The sequence below is a fragment of the Rattus norvegicus genome, chromosome 10, assembly GCF_036323735.1.
Source record: "Rattus norvegicus strain BN/NHsdMcwi chromosome 10, GRCr8, whole genome shotgun sequence".
NCBI lineage: Eukaryota > Metazoa > Chordata > Mammalia > Rodentia > Muridae > Rattus > Rattus norvegicus.
In genome coordinates, this window is record NC_086028.1 from 84,962,019 (window position 1) to 84,977,166 (window position 15,148).

The following is a 15,148-nucleotide window of genomic DNA, read 5'->3' on the forward strand; positions in this document are numbered from 1 at the left end:
GAGACTTGATGTGCTAGGGTGAAGAGATATGGGGGCACACCTGCTCAGAGTAGAAGGGGAGAGGGTAGGAGGAAGGATTATGAGAGGGGCTGACAGAGGGGGTTGTTGTGGTATAATTAAAAAAGCGGCAGAAATGGCTCCCTCGAGTTCCCACTCTGTGTGGATCCGTGGAAGTCCTGAGCATGCGCAGGCGCTCTAGCTGTTTCTCTGTCAGCCCCTTTCATCCACTGTCCCCCTGGCTGGGTTTTGCCATGCCTGGCACAGGCATCACTTTCCGAGGGACAGTTTTGTGGTCCCATGCCATGCTAGCCCCAAGCATTCTATAGCCTAGCACGGCTTCCTGTCATGGACTCTGCTCACATTCTCAACAACCCAGTGAAATCATGACTCAATAAACTGTAACCCAATAATCAGATTTATATGTTAAATTCTCAATCCACAGTACATCCACACAATAAACTTATAATCAATTGATAAGGATATAAGCTGCCCACCTAGGTAAGATAAATTTGCCTACAGAAATCCATCCCAGCTATCTTGACAAGTCAGGACCACCCAGATCTGGTGCATCCTTCTGTCTCCATCTTGATTCTCCTTCCTCCTCTCCCTCCCTATAAAACTTTGTCCCCACCTTATTCTTTAATTATCCAATCATGGCCTTGATCTAACTTGTGCCAGCCCTTACCTGCATAATGACATCAACCTACAGGGGCTCAGTGAGTGGGATATAAAGTGAATAAGTAATAAGAGAGAGAAAAGGGGTGGGGAAGGGAGGGAGAGAGGGCACCCAGATCTTAAGGAGTGAGTTCTGACTCTCTATGTTTCAATGTTTGTGTTTAACCCCATTCCTTGCTGGACCGAACCATATACCAATACTGTTGACTTGTGTATGTAGGGCTCGCTTTCTTTAGAATTTCATGGAAAGTATTTCTGGGGCCATCATGTCTTTGATTAACCTACAACTATTACAGTAGCAAGCTTTAATGACAATGGAAGCCATTTGATGTTATGACCCACACAGGCATAGAACTGACCTGACTGGGGTTATAGGGAAATGAAGAAATGACAAACATGCATACAGAAAAGCTAGGATTGGGTGGGCTGTGTGCTCCGATAGAGGCATACACTGGACACACATTTAGTACATAAGGCTTAGAGAGGAGGGTCAGCTGATCTGGCAGATAGGGGGTCTTTGTAGAGGAGCAGCCTCAGGCTTCAGTCATATAGAAGAGGGAAGTTTTCTGCACAAACTTTCAAGATTCTTCCCTGGACTGAGGCTCTTGTCATTCCCATGGGTCTGAGACACTGGGGTCCCGAATGTGGCTGTGCTCATGTCAACAATACACATTCACTCAGGACTCCATTCACTCCCTACAGAAGGTCATTTGGAGTACAGATGATATGGATTTGCTTAAATGTTGGCTTTGCCATGTATTAATTGCAAGGCATTGAGACGGTTAGTTGACCTCCTGAAGCCTTGGTTCAAATGTTAGTTGTGTAACTAATGATAACATTACAGGGGAATCATGAGAGGTAAGTGTGATCATTCGTGGAGGGTTCTGCAGAATTCTTTGTACTGGTTTTTCTGTAATCTGGTTTCAATGGACACCGAGGACATGAAGAACAAGGACACCAGAGTGAAGAAATAACGTTTCATGGATGTGAAAAGCAAAGCTGTGAAAACAAGGTTTTGAGAAACACATCTGGTGGTCAGGACGCCTATGACAAACCTGTGACCTTGGAGAGATCCATCTGACGTCAGGATGCCCAGTGATATGATAAAGTTTTTGATGATCAAGATTCTGATTAAGCGAATTAAGACAAAAAACAAAACAAAACAAAAAAAACCAAAACAAACAAAAAACCCAACTGCTCTCGGAAAGACCCCCCTACCCCTCCCTGTGGTAAATTCCGAGAACAACAGCAAGATGTCATCCTGACCATGCCTGACCACCCAGTTCACCCCCATCCCCCAAGGGACGTGCCAACTTAGCCCTTTCCCAGTGATCCACCAAGGCCAGGTGTAGGGCTGGATTCGGGAAGTGACCAACCGAGCCAAGAACAGCCCCTTGAACAGGCCAGCCAATACCTGACCAGGTCCTTTGTCCTGTGTACCACCAATGAGAATAGGCCAGCTAACCCTGTTGCTGAAGTCTGCCCTCTGAATAAAAGTTGAATAAAAGTTGTGTGCTTTTTTTGGTTCGGGGTTGCCTTTCCCTGCGTGGATGAGCAACCCCACATACGTACGTGGATTAAAAAAACCTCATGCTATTGCAGCGGTCACTTTGTCAATCTGTGCTCTGTGGGTGGCGCTCCTGAGGTAAGGCCACTATGGGGTTTTACAACAAGATAATGTGCTGACAGACCCATATGAACTGCCCTGCTGTTTCTCATTTCCATTTCAAACTTGTCCCCTCTCTTTGGGAGGGCACCTCCTTCCTGTTGATTGTAGGAAATCTGAGGGTTAGTTAGGGACCTTTCCAAATGAATTCCATGACATTCTGGGAGAGAGGGACCTGTGCTCCATTTGCCTTTGGGTCATTCCATGGTTCCACTTTCTAGTGGAAGGAAGTAGTTAGGATGACTTTGGATGGCTGTTCTGTTGTCAATTAGCTTAAGTGAAATAATTTGTAAGTGCTAGTGAGTTTGTTTTACCAATGGCATGTGAGTTCCTCCAAACATGTTATGGGACGTCTGACATGCTCTAAGTGCTTTGCATACACTAATTAATGTCATCACCCTGACACTATGAGGTACATGCTATTAATAGCCCCATTATACAGACAAGGAAGTGAAGTGGAGAAATCAAGAAACTCCCATAGGATCTCATAGCTGGGGAATGAGATCCAGCTTGTCTAGATTCAATTACTTGTTCTGTTTGTTGTTTGGTTCCTGAGACGGGGGTCTTACTCTGTAGACCTTGAACTCACAGAGATCCTTCTGCCTCTGCCTCCTGAACATAGGGATCAAAGGCATGTATCATCAGGTCTGACGAGTATTTGTTCTTAATCAGTGCATGATTCTGTTTCTTGACCAGACATGAGCACACTCTCTTCTAGATTTTGCTAATGTCTCACTTCTGGAGTTTTCTAGAGCGCTTATTCTGGATCATTGTCTAGTCTCCTTTTCCTGTTCAGGTTTCAGATTCCTCTAGAATAGGCTGTAGTTCTATGTGCCTTCTACCATGGGACTTCTCTCTTCAACCAGGTTCCCACTGTAATGCAGGGCAGGTGTTTCTTGGGCAGTGACAGTGAAGCAGGCAGGCACAGTTCTTTTTTTCTGGTTGGTCAGTGTAAACATAAGTCTATCAACAATCCCCATTCATGTGCAGATGGGACTCTTGTACTCTTACCTACAGTTGTGCATAGATAGTTGTCTACAACCAAGAACAGCTTCAAAGAAATGCAATCTCTTCCTGACTTTTCTGGGTCAGTAGGTTAAGTGGCTTCTCCAAGGTCCTTGGATACCAGATGCAGTAAAACCATCTTCAGCATGACACTGAAGCACCTGATGGTCCCACTGGGTCACCATAAAGAGCTATGATAGCAGACTTTTTGCTTCTGGTTTAGAAAGAAGACCTACATGATTATTATTTTTCTTCCGAGAAGGACACAGGGAAAGGATCTTAGATCGTTTCTTCAGGTAATACCAGTATGTCTTCTCAGCTATTGCAAGACAGAGAAGGAGGAAAATGTTAGGGAGTGGAGAGGATGGAGAAAGAAAAGGAAAGGGAACAGAGTCTGAGAAAGGATGATACAGAAAACTTGTTCAGAAGCTTTGCTTCTGTGACACCTTTATCGAGATGTTTTAGAAAATTGGCATTTCTATGTTGTTCTTCCATGCCTGGAAATGGTAACCTATAGCTTGAAGGCATTGCCTAAGAGAAACCCTCCAAGCATGATGTTCAGCCTGAAAGGATCAGTCCAATTAAAACAAACCTTCCTGATGTTGCCAAACAGGGTTGCTCCCCTTTGCCTGCCTGCGTGGGTAGTTCCCACGAAGCTGTGAATCCTGCATGAACACATTGACCAGGTATTTCCAGCTAGCCAAATAGGTGAAGGATTCATTTCCTATAAAAGACATTTGATGACAGTGTTGAAACAATGAACACATTCCAGGCTTGTCTGTGCTGATGCTAACCCAGGCTCTGTAGTTTGGATGCTCATTGTCTTAGCCCATGAGTTCTCTCTAAAATGAGCATTTCCTTTAGTGTATGACACACTTTACTTTGTTTCTGAACCGTATTCTCCTTTTCATTCCCTCTCATCTGAAGAGTACATTTGCTTTTAAAAATGCTTCTTTATTAGAGAAAACTTTACTTTTTAAAAAATGGGCAGATTAGGATAAACATAGCCAAGAAAAATATTCTCATTTCTGCCTAGAGTAAGATACATTTCCCATTGCTAGCTGTGTGGAAATCAAGGGAGTTATACTAAGACACTATCGTATCTAGTTGCTAAAAATCATATAGAGATCACCAAAAACATTTATAGCCTTTAAAAGATACTTGGAGGAGGGGTTTGAAGTTGTTATTTCTGGCGTCACATCCTGTTTATAGATATAGATGACTAGACATAACAGGGTGAGTCAGATCACATTAGTGTTTATAAGAGAAGCCAAGGATATTAGATTTGAAGAGTCTATGATGAACACTCTAGAACATATGGAGAGAAGGCAAATGATGCATCTGGGACTGAACCCAAGTTCAATGTCTTGTAATTGGGTCAGGGTTGACTCCATTAGACCCTCCTGTTTGGTTTTTACTGCTGTCTAGTGTGGATGTGTTGGGATGCGAAATAGAAGAGTTGGATTTTCTCATTATACAACAAGGGAATTTAAAGCACTTAGAATTCATCACTCATCGTTGTGCAACCCTGAGTGTTAGCATCTGTGACCACTGGTTTCTTCAAGGGTTCAATGAGATTATGATGATTGCATGATCATCAAATGAGTTCAAAGTCTTGCTAATGTATTGTTATTGGTTTTCCCCAGTGTAGAGTCATGTAGATAGGCATGCAGAAGAGGGGCTGTCTGTGAATGTGGTTACCTATAAGGCTGATGTCAGAGTCTACAAGAAAGGGCTAAAAGTGTGTGTGTGTGTGTGTGTGTGTGTGTGTGGTGGCATGTATGAGGATGATCAGTGCATGCTGCTTGCATATGGAGACAGATCACAATGGATCTTCATTAATGTACAGTTACTGTGTTAACTTAAAAATATGGGGGAGAAGTCATAGAGATTGTGTGTGTGTTCCTGTGTGTGCACTAGTGCTTGGGAGGAGTGGTGGTTGATGTCAGCTGTCTTCTTTTACCACTCTCTATTTCATTTCTTAAAGACAGTGTCCCTTACTGAATCTCTAATGTACCGATTGGCTAGACTGGCTAGCTACAAGCTCCATCAATCCTCCTTGTTGCCTCTCCAACATCTGCGTCTGGCTTTATATATTAGTTCTGTGGACTCAAACTCAGATTCTCATACTGCTGACCTGTTTCTGAAGCATGTAAAAAAAACAAGCAATGGACAAACAAACAAGTCCTTTTTGCCATCCTGTGGTTGTATAGGATATTTATTTAGTTTTCTAGAAAAATCTAGACTTTATACTGTTTTGATTTATTTTACGTTTTTGGCCATAGGCAAGCAAAATCCTGAAGATAGTTTTACACGCTTTTATACAAAAGAGACAATTATAGGCCTTAGAGGTGTCAGATTTTGTCTTTGTTATGCAGGTCATAATATTTTATTTTTAGTATGGGGTGGCATGGGGGATATTTTGATCTGAGTAAGAGAAAGGTGTCTTCTTTTGGGGCATAAATGAAGAATGTCATTGTTGCAGCAGCCCGAGGTCAGAGGTTCCTAAAGCCTAGATTCAGACGGAATCAAGACAGCAAGGTGAGTAGCTCTCACCTCTTAGCAAATAGTTTTCCAGTTACTGTTGATGCTGTGAACAGGATCTACCAGGCCTAGCACTGAGTTAAATCAAAAGGAAACTGCTATGGATAAAAATGACCCATGTCTAGTGTCTAATTTAGGAACTAAGAACTTATTTTTGCTTAGCACTACACATCATTTACAAAGTATTCATTAGCCCATTGAACCCTTCCATTATATGCCAGGTAAGGCCAATGCTGTTAGATCACTTTTACTCAAGGTCACACGGAGACTGGGTGGAGATTGTTCATGGTTTCTGAGCACCAGGTCTTTACTCTGTTCATATTTCCGTCTTGCAGGCTGAGCCAATACGAATGAGGGGCTGACAGGAGCTACTTTACATATTTCATTGAGAAATTAACAACAGAAGAGGCTCTTCCTGGAGACTTGCATTCCACTGCTCTGTGTAAGCCACTGCTCTTCTGGAGGAAGCATTCGGCTGAGCTGTGAGTCCAGCAAGGCAAATGTCTTTGATGTGAGCATCAACTGGAATCAGACACATACTCTAAGAATTCAGAAACGCTTTATTTAGTATAATAATCATGAGTATAATCACAGAAGATGTTCTATTTTTGTTCCCCCTCCCCAACGTTGTTAAAAACTTCCCAGTCATGACTAGATAGCTAAATTCGCAGAGAAAGAATTTTAAAATGAAATAATGATAAAAGAAAATTAGGTCTAGCTAATTAGCTAATGGCAAGACATATACAATGGTCAGGTACAGATGGGTTTCAAGTGCTCTCCACAACAGCCCTACGTAGGTGTGGCCCTCAGTGCAAATAAGGGAAACAGTTTGATGAAGACCGGGCGTTTTATGCAGTTGTGGTAGGAAATTGGCAAGTTTAAGAAACAGATCTTGGAACTCTACAATTTGTGTTTGATTTAATTTTTTTTTAAAGTTGATACTTCTGAAGAGGTCCAATAATTTTCTTTTCAAAGAATGACTTTCCTGCTGTGTGGACCTGCTGTAAAAGTTGTGATACTGGCTGGTACTGAATGGTGCCTTGTGGCATCTGGAGTGGCCTTCTGCTGAGAAGCAGAAATTACTCACTAATGCTCTTTTGGAAAGTTTGGGACTCTTAATTCCATCTCTCTCTCTGATGGAAAGATTGAAGCAGGGATCTAAGCTATTTTGTTCTTGTTACCCATCGGGTCTTATGCCTTGAGAAATTCAGCTCTATACCCCTTGTCAAACAAGCAGATCAAACTCCCATCCCCTAAGGGATAGAAAGAGAAATAGCTAACTTTTAATGACAGGACCCAGGCTATTGCTTCAACATGACTTTAAAGAGAGACCCTTGGATTCATCGCACACAACTAAGCTTCATTCTTAAGGGAAATATTTGGAGAAGAGCCTTGTGGTTCCCCGAGTTTCAGAGACCATGGATATCTGCCATATCCCAGCAGGCCTACAATCCCAAACACTTAGGAGGTTGAGACAGGGGCTCACAAGTTTAAGTCCCAGTTGGGATATGGAGTGAGTTCAAGGTCAGCCTTGGCTACTTAGTAAGACCCAGCCTGAAAATAAAACATGAAAAATTAGGAGTGGGGGAAGAATCTAGAGTGTGCAGAAAAGCCCCCGCAAGTTATTTTGTGGTGACGGGAAAATATACTAGTACAGAGAATCAGTTGGTTGAGGTGACGAGTGAAGGTCAGCGGGATTCAGGCATGTCATTGTTTCATTCCTGGAGACTAGACATCTGGGTCTTCCTTATTTGTCCTGTTCCTGTGTCGGCTTCATTCTACATCCAAAGAAGGAATTCAGAAGGCAAGGCTGTGGCTTTTTGCCTTCACGTGCCAATTGCCAAAACCAATTCCAGAACTTGTCTGACTGGCTCTACAGAGGTACAGAGATAAACAAGGCTTGAATAAACAAAAAGAAAACCTGCCTGTCCATCGCCTGGCTAGGCAAGCAATGTGGGCACCAGCTAATCAGTTCCCATCCCTGCGACAATACAGAATGTCCTTCCAGAGAAATGTGGCTTATTATCATGTTGGTGACTTAAGTGAGGGAGAACAAAAGATGGGGGCCCGCTGTAGTAGTAAGAAACTAGGTACCTTAAGGGACTGGGGGTTTCTTAAGCCTTTCTGGCAGGAGCATGCACTGGCCTCTCTTTCATGAATGGAGGTCATTCTTATCACCTTGGGATGCTAGACTTTGGCAGGTCTGGTGATGTAGCAAGGCTGCACATGCTCGTGAGAAGAAATGACCTTTCCATCCTTGATCTCCTTGGTGATGGTGCATATCTTAACCAGTATCCGGGATGGGGGTCCAGAGGCACGGCAGGGCTTGTGAATCCCGGGGAGTGATATAGATGTATAAACTGGGGTAAGACACTCCATAGCTCTGGCCTGGCAGGATGGCTCCCATGTAGTGGTACATGGGTTACAGGGAAGCCTAAGTAGAAACAACAACAATGACAACAGCAACAGCAATGACAACAGCGACAACAACAAGAACAGCAACAGAATTTTAGTGATCAAGGAAGGGCAATGATCGCTATGGAGAAGATGGGAGTGGCTAAGTTTTCAATACTTGTCACTCAAACATAATCACCACTAAATGCTTTTTCATTCATTTTGTGCTGTGGTTAGTAGAAGAAGGAGAATTAGAGCAGATCCGTTGGAAGACAGCCTCCTGGCTTGAGAAATATTTCCTGGGTTAAACTGCTACTCTAGCTCCATGGGAACCACACTGCAAAAGCAGTCAAAGACGAGGCAGGGCCCAGCTCTCTTGTTTGCTAGTGGGTGACCTTGGCTGAACCAGTCAAGACCTCCTGAGCTTTAGTATTGTGTCAGAATGGACATAATGGGGACTAAATTCCCAGATCAACAAGGGTATGCAGAAAGTGGAGGGGCTTCCTATCTGGAGAATGAGGATTAGTTAGATAATTTTCTGGCATGGGGGAGTTCATCATACAATTAGAGGTGGTTTGAATACAACTTACAGAGGAATCTTTAGCATATCACCCGGAAGTGTCAAAGTGCCCCCATTAGATGTCTATATGTTGTCGTTGTTGTTTTGTTTTGTTTTTTTTTTTTTTTTCAGAAAATTGGAATAGCCAGTGGTTTGCAGTGAACATTCTTTTTACAATACACGATTTTCACTGGGTAACTGGTAGCCTTTGGTATTCTGTAGTTCTTTAAAGGAACAGTGGCCATTAACATCCATGCTGCGTGGTCATAACAGTAAAGAGAACGCAGTGAACGGAGATGACTGATTACTGAGGGACAGTTGGTGTCCTTTGCAATTTCAATGAGGCTTTTGTGGGGTTTGTTTGGCCTGAATTGCTTCAACGAACTCATGATTAGTTGAGTTCTGTATGGGTTGGTTGGCTTATTATCATTAAAAAAGTACATGTTAGCATACTGCTGTTGGAGTGAAGGGCCACATCTTTACAGGATTGGGGGTTTCAGCCTGAGCATGCACTGTGTGCCTCTACCGGACCAGGGTTGTCCTTTCTTTTCTTTTTTTTCGGAGCTGAGGACCGAACCCAGGGCCTTGCACTTGCTAGGCAAGCGCTCTACCACTGAGCTAAATCCCCAACCCCAGGGTTTTTCTTTCTTATGTCAACAAAGTCCCATGTTCAGCTTAGGTCAGTGTTTCCCAACCTTCCTAGTGCTGTGACCTTACATTTTAGTTCCTCATGTTGTGGTGACCCCCAACCACAAAATTATTTTTGTTGCTGCTTCATACCTGCAATTTTGCTATTGTTATGGATCATACTGTAAATATTTGACATTTCATATGGTCTTAGGTGTCCCATGTGAAAGGGTCATTTGATCCCAAAGGGGTCACTATCCACAGATTGAGAATCTGTGTCTTAGTGGGATGCAACCGAGGATTTAATTTGGTACTGTGTTCTTCAAACCAATTTACTTCCACCCATACCTCAAGTTAGGACTACGTTATAATGGAAGGTCTTTAGAGAACATTTGATAATCTCTACCCAGATGTCCCCTTCATTTTCAAGAAAATCAAAGCATAGTTCTCAAATGGATGATGCCCCATTTCGTGTGTGTGTGTGTGTGTGTGTGTGTGTGTGTGTGTGTGTGTGTATGTATGTGTGTGTATATACACACCTCTTTCATTTATGTTGCTTTAATTTTACATACCTGCCATCCAAGCTCTCCAGAAGACTGCGGTAGGTGGCTATCTCACACTCCAGCCGGGACTTGATGTCTAGCAGAACTTCATATTCCTGGTTCTGTCTTTGCAGGGCACTGCGGATTTCTGCTACCTGAGCCTCCAGGTTATGGATCAGACTCTGGATTTGGGCCAGCAGGGCTGTGTATCGGGCCTCTGTCTCTGCTAGGATGCATTCCTGGGAATCTCTCTGTGGAAGAGGAGGGAAACAGATTCTAAGATGACTCCTTTAAAATTCCCAGAAGGCCATTGTAAAAGACATTTTAAACAATAACTTCTCTGTGACAGTACTAAGAGTTCTCTAAGTCCTTTATTACTTCCTAACCAAATAAACCCAAAACAAAAATGATGTTTGTTTACCTTTATTCCTTCTTTTTTTTATCTCTCTGGTTTATTTCTCTGTCTTTTTTTTTAACCACTTATTCTCTTAGTCTCTGGTTCATGAAAGAGGAAAAAAATCCACCTCACTTCATTGAAGGCTCAGGAATTAAAATCATACCAGGACATCTTATTCAGCCTGCGTTTGAGCCTTTGAAAGGAAGTGAGCAATGTTTAACTAGAAGCATTTCCCTCAGTGTGTCAGTTCCTTTATAAGTAAAACACCAGTGTTGAAACTGGAATGGGTCAAGTTCTTTCTTGTTCTATTGTTTTGTAAGTCTAATGATAATGGTGGGATTTTAGGTTTTAATAACCTCGGTTATCCACATGGTTATCTCAACTTTTATAGGTGAGAAAAATGAGGTTCAGTGAGTTGCTCAACATCCCGTGAGTAGAAGCTGATGAAACCTGGCAGCTAATGCCTGCCTCTCCTAGCAGGACACTTGAGTACTGTCTTATTTCTGAGATGTGGTCTCAAGAAGCAGAGGTGGTGCTGGCTATGGGATCTGATCCTGACACATTTCTTTGGTGTCTTTGGGAAGGTCACTCACACCTTTGGGATCTCAGTGTCTCCATCTGTGAACAGGCTGTGATGGCTCTTAGTGTGGATCTTGCTTGGAAAAACCACCCTGGTTCTTAGAATGTCACCAGTAAAGTTAGATAATGGTTCACATCACCTTTCAGAACTTTTTCATAATCCCAATATGAGAATTTACAATAATGCTTTGCATAAGAGAACTCTAATGCTTTCCAGGTGATTCCAAAACTATTTTCCATGGGTCATGCTCAATGTGACATAGTTTGGGAGGAGGGGGAAAAGCATCCATAATCAAATAAATTTTGGAATGCTGAGTACTGCACGCCTCCTTGGAGATCCATGGTACATGCCATTTCGTAGGCTAGCTTGTGGAAAGGCTAACCTTTGTGGAATCCAACATTTCCAAGACTTACTTGACTATGAAGTTCTTTTCTAGCCACAGACCCTTTAACCAATAGACACAGTTTGGGAAACAGCGTAACCCTCAGATATCGGGACTGTCGCCACCAGTGTAAGGTTAGGCTTGGTCAGCCTGTTGGGTACCATTCGATGCTGGGCCTGCAGCTCAACCTCGAGGGCACTTATGGTCCGTCTCAGCTCTATGATGTCCTTCTGGCAGCATTGCTGCTGTTGAGAGCTGCTCACTACCTGTTGATTCAGTTCCTCCATCTGAAACACAGAGATTCCAGGTACTTTGCAAGGAAGCATCATGTATAGGAGGACTCCTAGAGATATGTAATTTATTGATTTTTGACTTGCTGATTCTCCCCACCTGTGTATTGAACCATTCTTCTACGTCTTTACGGTTTGTCTCCACAATGGACTCATACTGGCATCTCATTTTTTGTAGGATTTGATTTAGATCAACAGAAGGGGCAGCTGTTACTTCAATGTTGATTCTGTCCCCAAGTTGGCACTGTAAGGAATTAATTTCCTGTAGAAAAGAATGTGAAGTTCTTTAGTAAATGGATGACCATTCCCTGCCACGTTCTTGTTTTGATCTAACAGAAAAATTTAGTGTCATTGGGTCTGGAATACAGCACACAACAGAGGGCTGCATGACTTGTAGGTGTTATTGGGATGCCCTATGGTGGCCGAAGGTGATTTCAGGTATGGCTGTGCTTGAACATGTGTAAAAAGAAGAGAGAATTGACTAATGATGTGGACTAACAGTATCAGATTTCCAGAAATTTTAAGACCATTCATAGGAATGAAAAATGGACGCAGATCACCGAGGTGGGGTTTTATGGAAAGACCACCATCTCTAGGCTGCTCATATGAGCTCGTGCCAGAATTGGCTTTTTTTCTATTAGGATGTGGCAGAATCTGTTCAAGGATGTCTATAAAACCATTGAAGATGAGAAAATTGGGACAATGAAGAATATCCTACCCACATGTCATTAGATATAATACGGTAAATAACATAGTATGGGCCGTAGCAGTATGACCAGAGCTATGGCAAAGCGTCTTGTGGGAATATACTTCGCTATACACAACCCAAAGGAACCAATGCTAATGTTAGGGGTTCAGCCCGTACTGACTCTCGGTCTTTTTCTTACCTCCTCATGGTTTGTTTTGAGGCACAGAAGTTCCTCCGTCAGAGACTGGACTCGAGCCTCCAGATCAGCCTTACTCAGAGTCAGTGCATCCAGGATCTGCTTCAGGCCATTGGCGTCGGCTTCCACGAGCTGGCGTAGGGACAATTCAGCTTCATAGCTTTAAATGTCAGAAATGGGTTAAGAACAAGGCATTAGAATGTAGATGCACAAGGCAGGCTCAGCAGAACTTCCTGCTTCTTTTTGCTCTGGGCCTCTCTCCCTGTGTTTCTATGAAGACATTATTCGTTGTAGCAGTAAAACCATATCACTACTTGGTTCTTAGGCTTAAGTTAGTCTGCCAGCATGATGCCACCTTGCTGTCTTTTGAGATGAGGGAATTAATTGTCCTTCCTTTGCTCCGAGAGGCAACAAATGTAAGAAAACCATTGGGTTTGGGCTCAAGGATTTTGGGTCAGCATTTTGGCTCTCTCTTGTATCCCGTACACACTTGAGTCTAAGTTTTCTTCTCATTTTACCAAGGTTTTCCTGCCTAGAGCAAGGTTACAAGATACTGACCCTACTTATCTCATTGGATGGTAATCATATGGGTCCTTACATTATCCCGGAGGCCTTGTGTGCAGGTTAGGGCTATTAACCTTAATCACATTGAATCTGAAGGTATTTCTGGGTCACTGTTGATAGGCTATGGAACAGGAGGCTTAGTGCATGTGGGGACAGTCTCCCTGGGAATATTTAAATCAGACTCAGATGAAGTCTTTCACCAGTGACAGCGCTGGGCAGGCTTACTTGGCTCTCAAGTCATCTGCAGCCAGTTTGGTGTTGTCAATTTGTGAGACCAGTCTGGAATTTTCAGCCTTGGTACACAAGATCTAGAATTAAGAGATTGCACACACAAATGAGACAAACACCAGGACTCCCCTACTTTAAGAACCAAAGGACCGTGTGTTCTAGTTAGCAAAAGAATTTTCCTGACTCTTCAGTGAGATGCTGAAGAAACGTGGGCAACATTGGAGAATCGGAGTTCTTGTTAGTTTCCTAAGAGATCACCAAAAACCATGCAAATAAAAACCATTTGTGTCTGTTTTTCTATTAAAATATAGTCTTTTCTAATTTTCCCCAAATGTACCATGGCATACTAGAATGCAATTTGGGGGTCAGACATATTTTTTCTCAGAGCCTAGAATGGTGGCTGGAACATTTTTGTTGGTGCTTAGCAAGCATTTGTGGAAAAAAATAAAAATTAAGTAAACCCAGGAATGCAGCAGTAGATGAATGGACAGGAAACAGGTTTGGTGTAGAGACACACTCTTTAAATACTCTTAAATGACAATGTGGGTTTGAAAGGCACTAGCCACTGTAACATGGATAAATGCTAAAACTATTTAGAGAATTTTTAAAATCAAAATAGCTTCTCAGAGCCCTGTTCTCTCTCTCTTTTTAAATTTAAGTTGTGGTAGCAACTCATTAGGTTTCAGCCCTGAGTTATTTGTTGATAAAATGGCAGAACATACTCTTGATAAGCCAAAGGAACTATAAAACTTTGTATATTATGTCAAATTTTCTTTTTTTAATTAAAAAAAAACATAGCAGCATAGAAAGTTCTAGAACGAATAAAATTGAGCAGATAACCATGGTGTGGAGAGCATTGATCCACAGTTTGATTCAGCGCATTGCTGAGCTCTTACCTTCTGCTGCAGCTGCTCGATGGTGGTGTAGTAGGACAGGTAGTCAGGACACAGGATGGGGAGTGTCTTGCTGCACTCCTCCTGGATTTTATCCTCTAGGTCCGCGTTCTCTCCTTCCAGCATCCGCACCTTTTCCAGATAGCTTGCAAGGCGTTCGTTCAAAATCTGCATGGTCTCTTTCTCATGACTGTTAATGCCGTCAGAGCACCGGCTGCAGTCATCCGGACAGGGGTGGAAGCTGTAGGTTCTTATCAAGTAGTTAGGGCAGCGATAAAGGCAGGGGCTGGGGCGACAGCCCTGGCCCTGGGGAGTTTGTAGAGCATGGCCAGTTGACTGAACATCATGATAACAGCTCTTGTTAGAAGAGTTAGTCCTGACATTTGTATTCCCAGAGCAGTTTTGGGGTGGGGTCGAAGAAGAAATAGTCACTGTAGAGCCCTTGGTATCCATCGTGTGTGTCCAGCTTCACGTTGTCTCAGAGTCTGAGGTCACCACCAGAAGCACCCTCAACTGAGCCTAAATGCCAAGCCTGTGGTTTTTCTCCTTTGAAGTGCTTATATAGCCTTCCTTCCAGGTGGTGACACAAGAGGCGGGATGTTTTCCTTTCTCATGTTTATATCGAATCCCACAGGAACATCTCGTTAATCTGCCTGAGAAGAGTTAGTTGTCTCATAAAAATGTGCATTTAGGCGGTTACTAAGTTATTACCCGTCGCAACTGCTACCTGTCGTCGGGTGCAGAGCTTCACACTGGGTCTTCAAAAGGAACTCCCGCCACACTCTTAACAGCATCCATCATTAAAGAGGTGTGAGTGTGTTGCGACCTTTAAATCCTTGCCAACCTTTCCGGCTGGCGTTTATCTTGACCTGGAGTGAGTCCAATCTTCTTTTCCTTTCTTCTCTAGAAAAGGGAAAC

The 15,148-nt window shown here is 42.9% G+C and overlaps 1 protein-coding gene and 1 long non-coding RNA gene across 2 annotated transcripts in view; one reads left to right on the plus strand and one right to left on the minus strand.

The window, feature by feature from the left end:
• LOC108352133 (uncharacterized) overlaps window positions 1–10,422 on the plus strand; it is a 25,493-nt gene extending 15,071 nt beyond the window's left edge. Inside the window, exons 3-4 of the long non-coding RNA XR_001840285.3 lie at window positions 6,226–6,401; window positions 10,147–10,422. This is a non-coding gene — a long non-coding RNA (uncharacterized LOC108352133). The remainder of the gene's footprint in view (window positions 1–6,225; window positions 6,402–10,146) is intronic.
• Krt39 (keratin 39) lies at window positions 8,078–14,683 on the minus strand. Its single transcript, NM_001004130.1, is given in 7 exon segments — window positions 8,078–8,324; window positions 10,043–10,263; window positions 11,533–11,658; window positions 11,762–11,923; window positions 12,549–12,705; window positions 13,335–13,417; window positions 14,234–14,683. Coding segments are annotated over 7 exon segments (1,446 nt in total).
• Window positions 14,684–15,148: the final 465 nt, after the last annotated feature.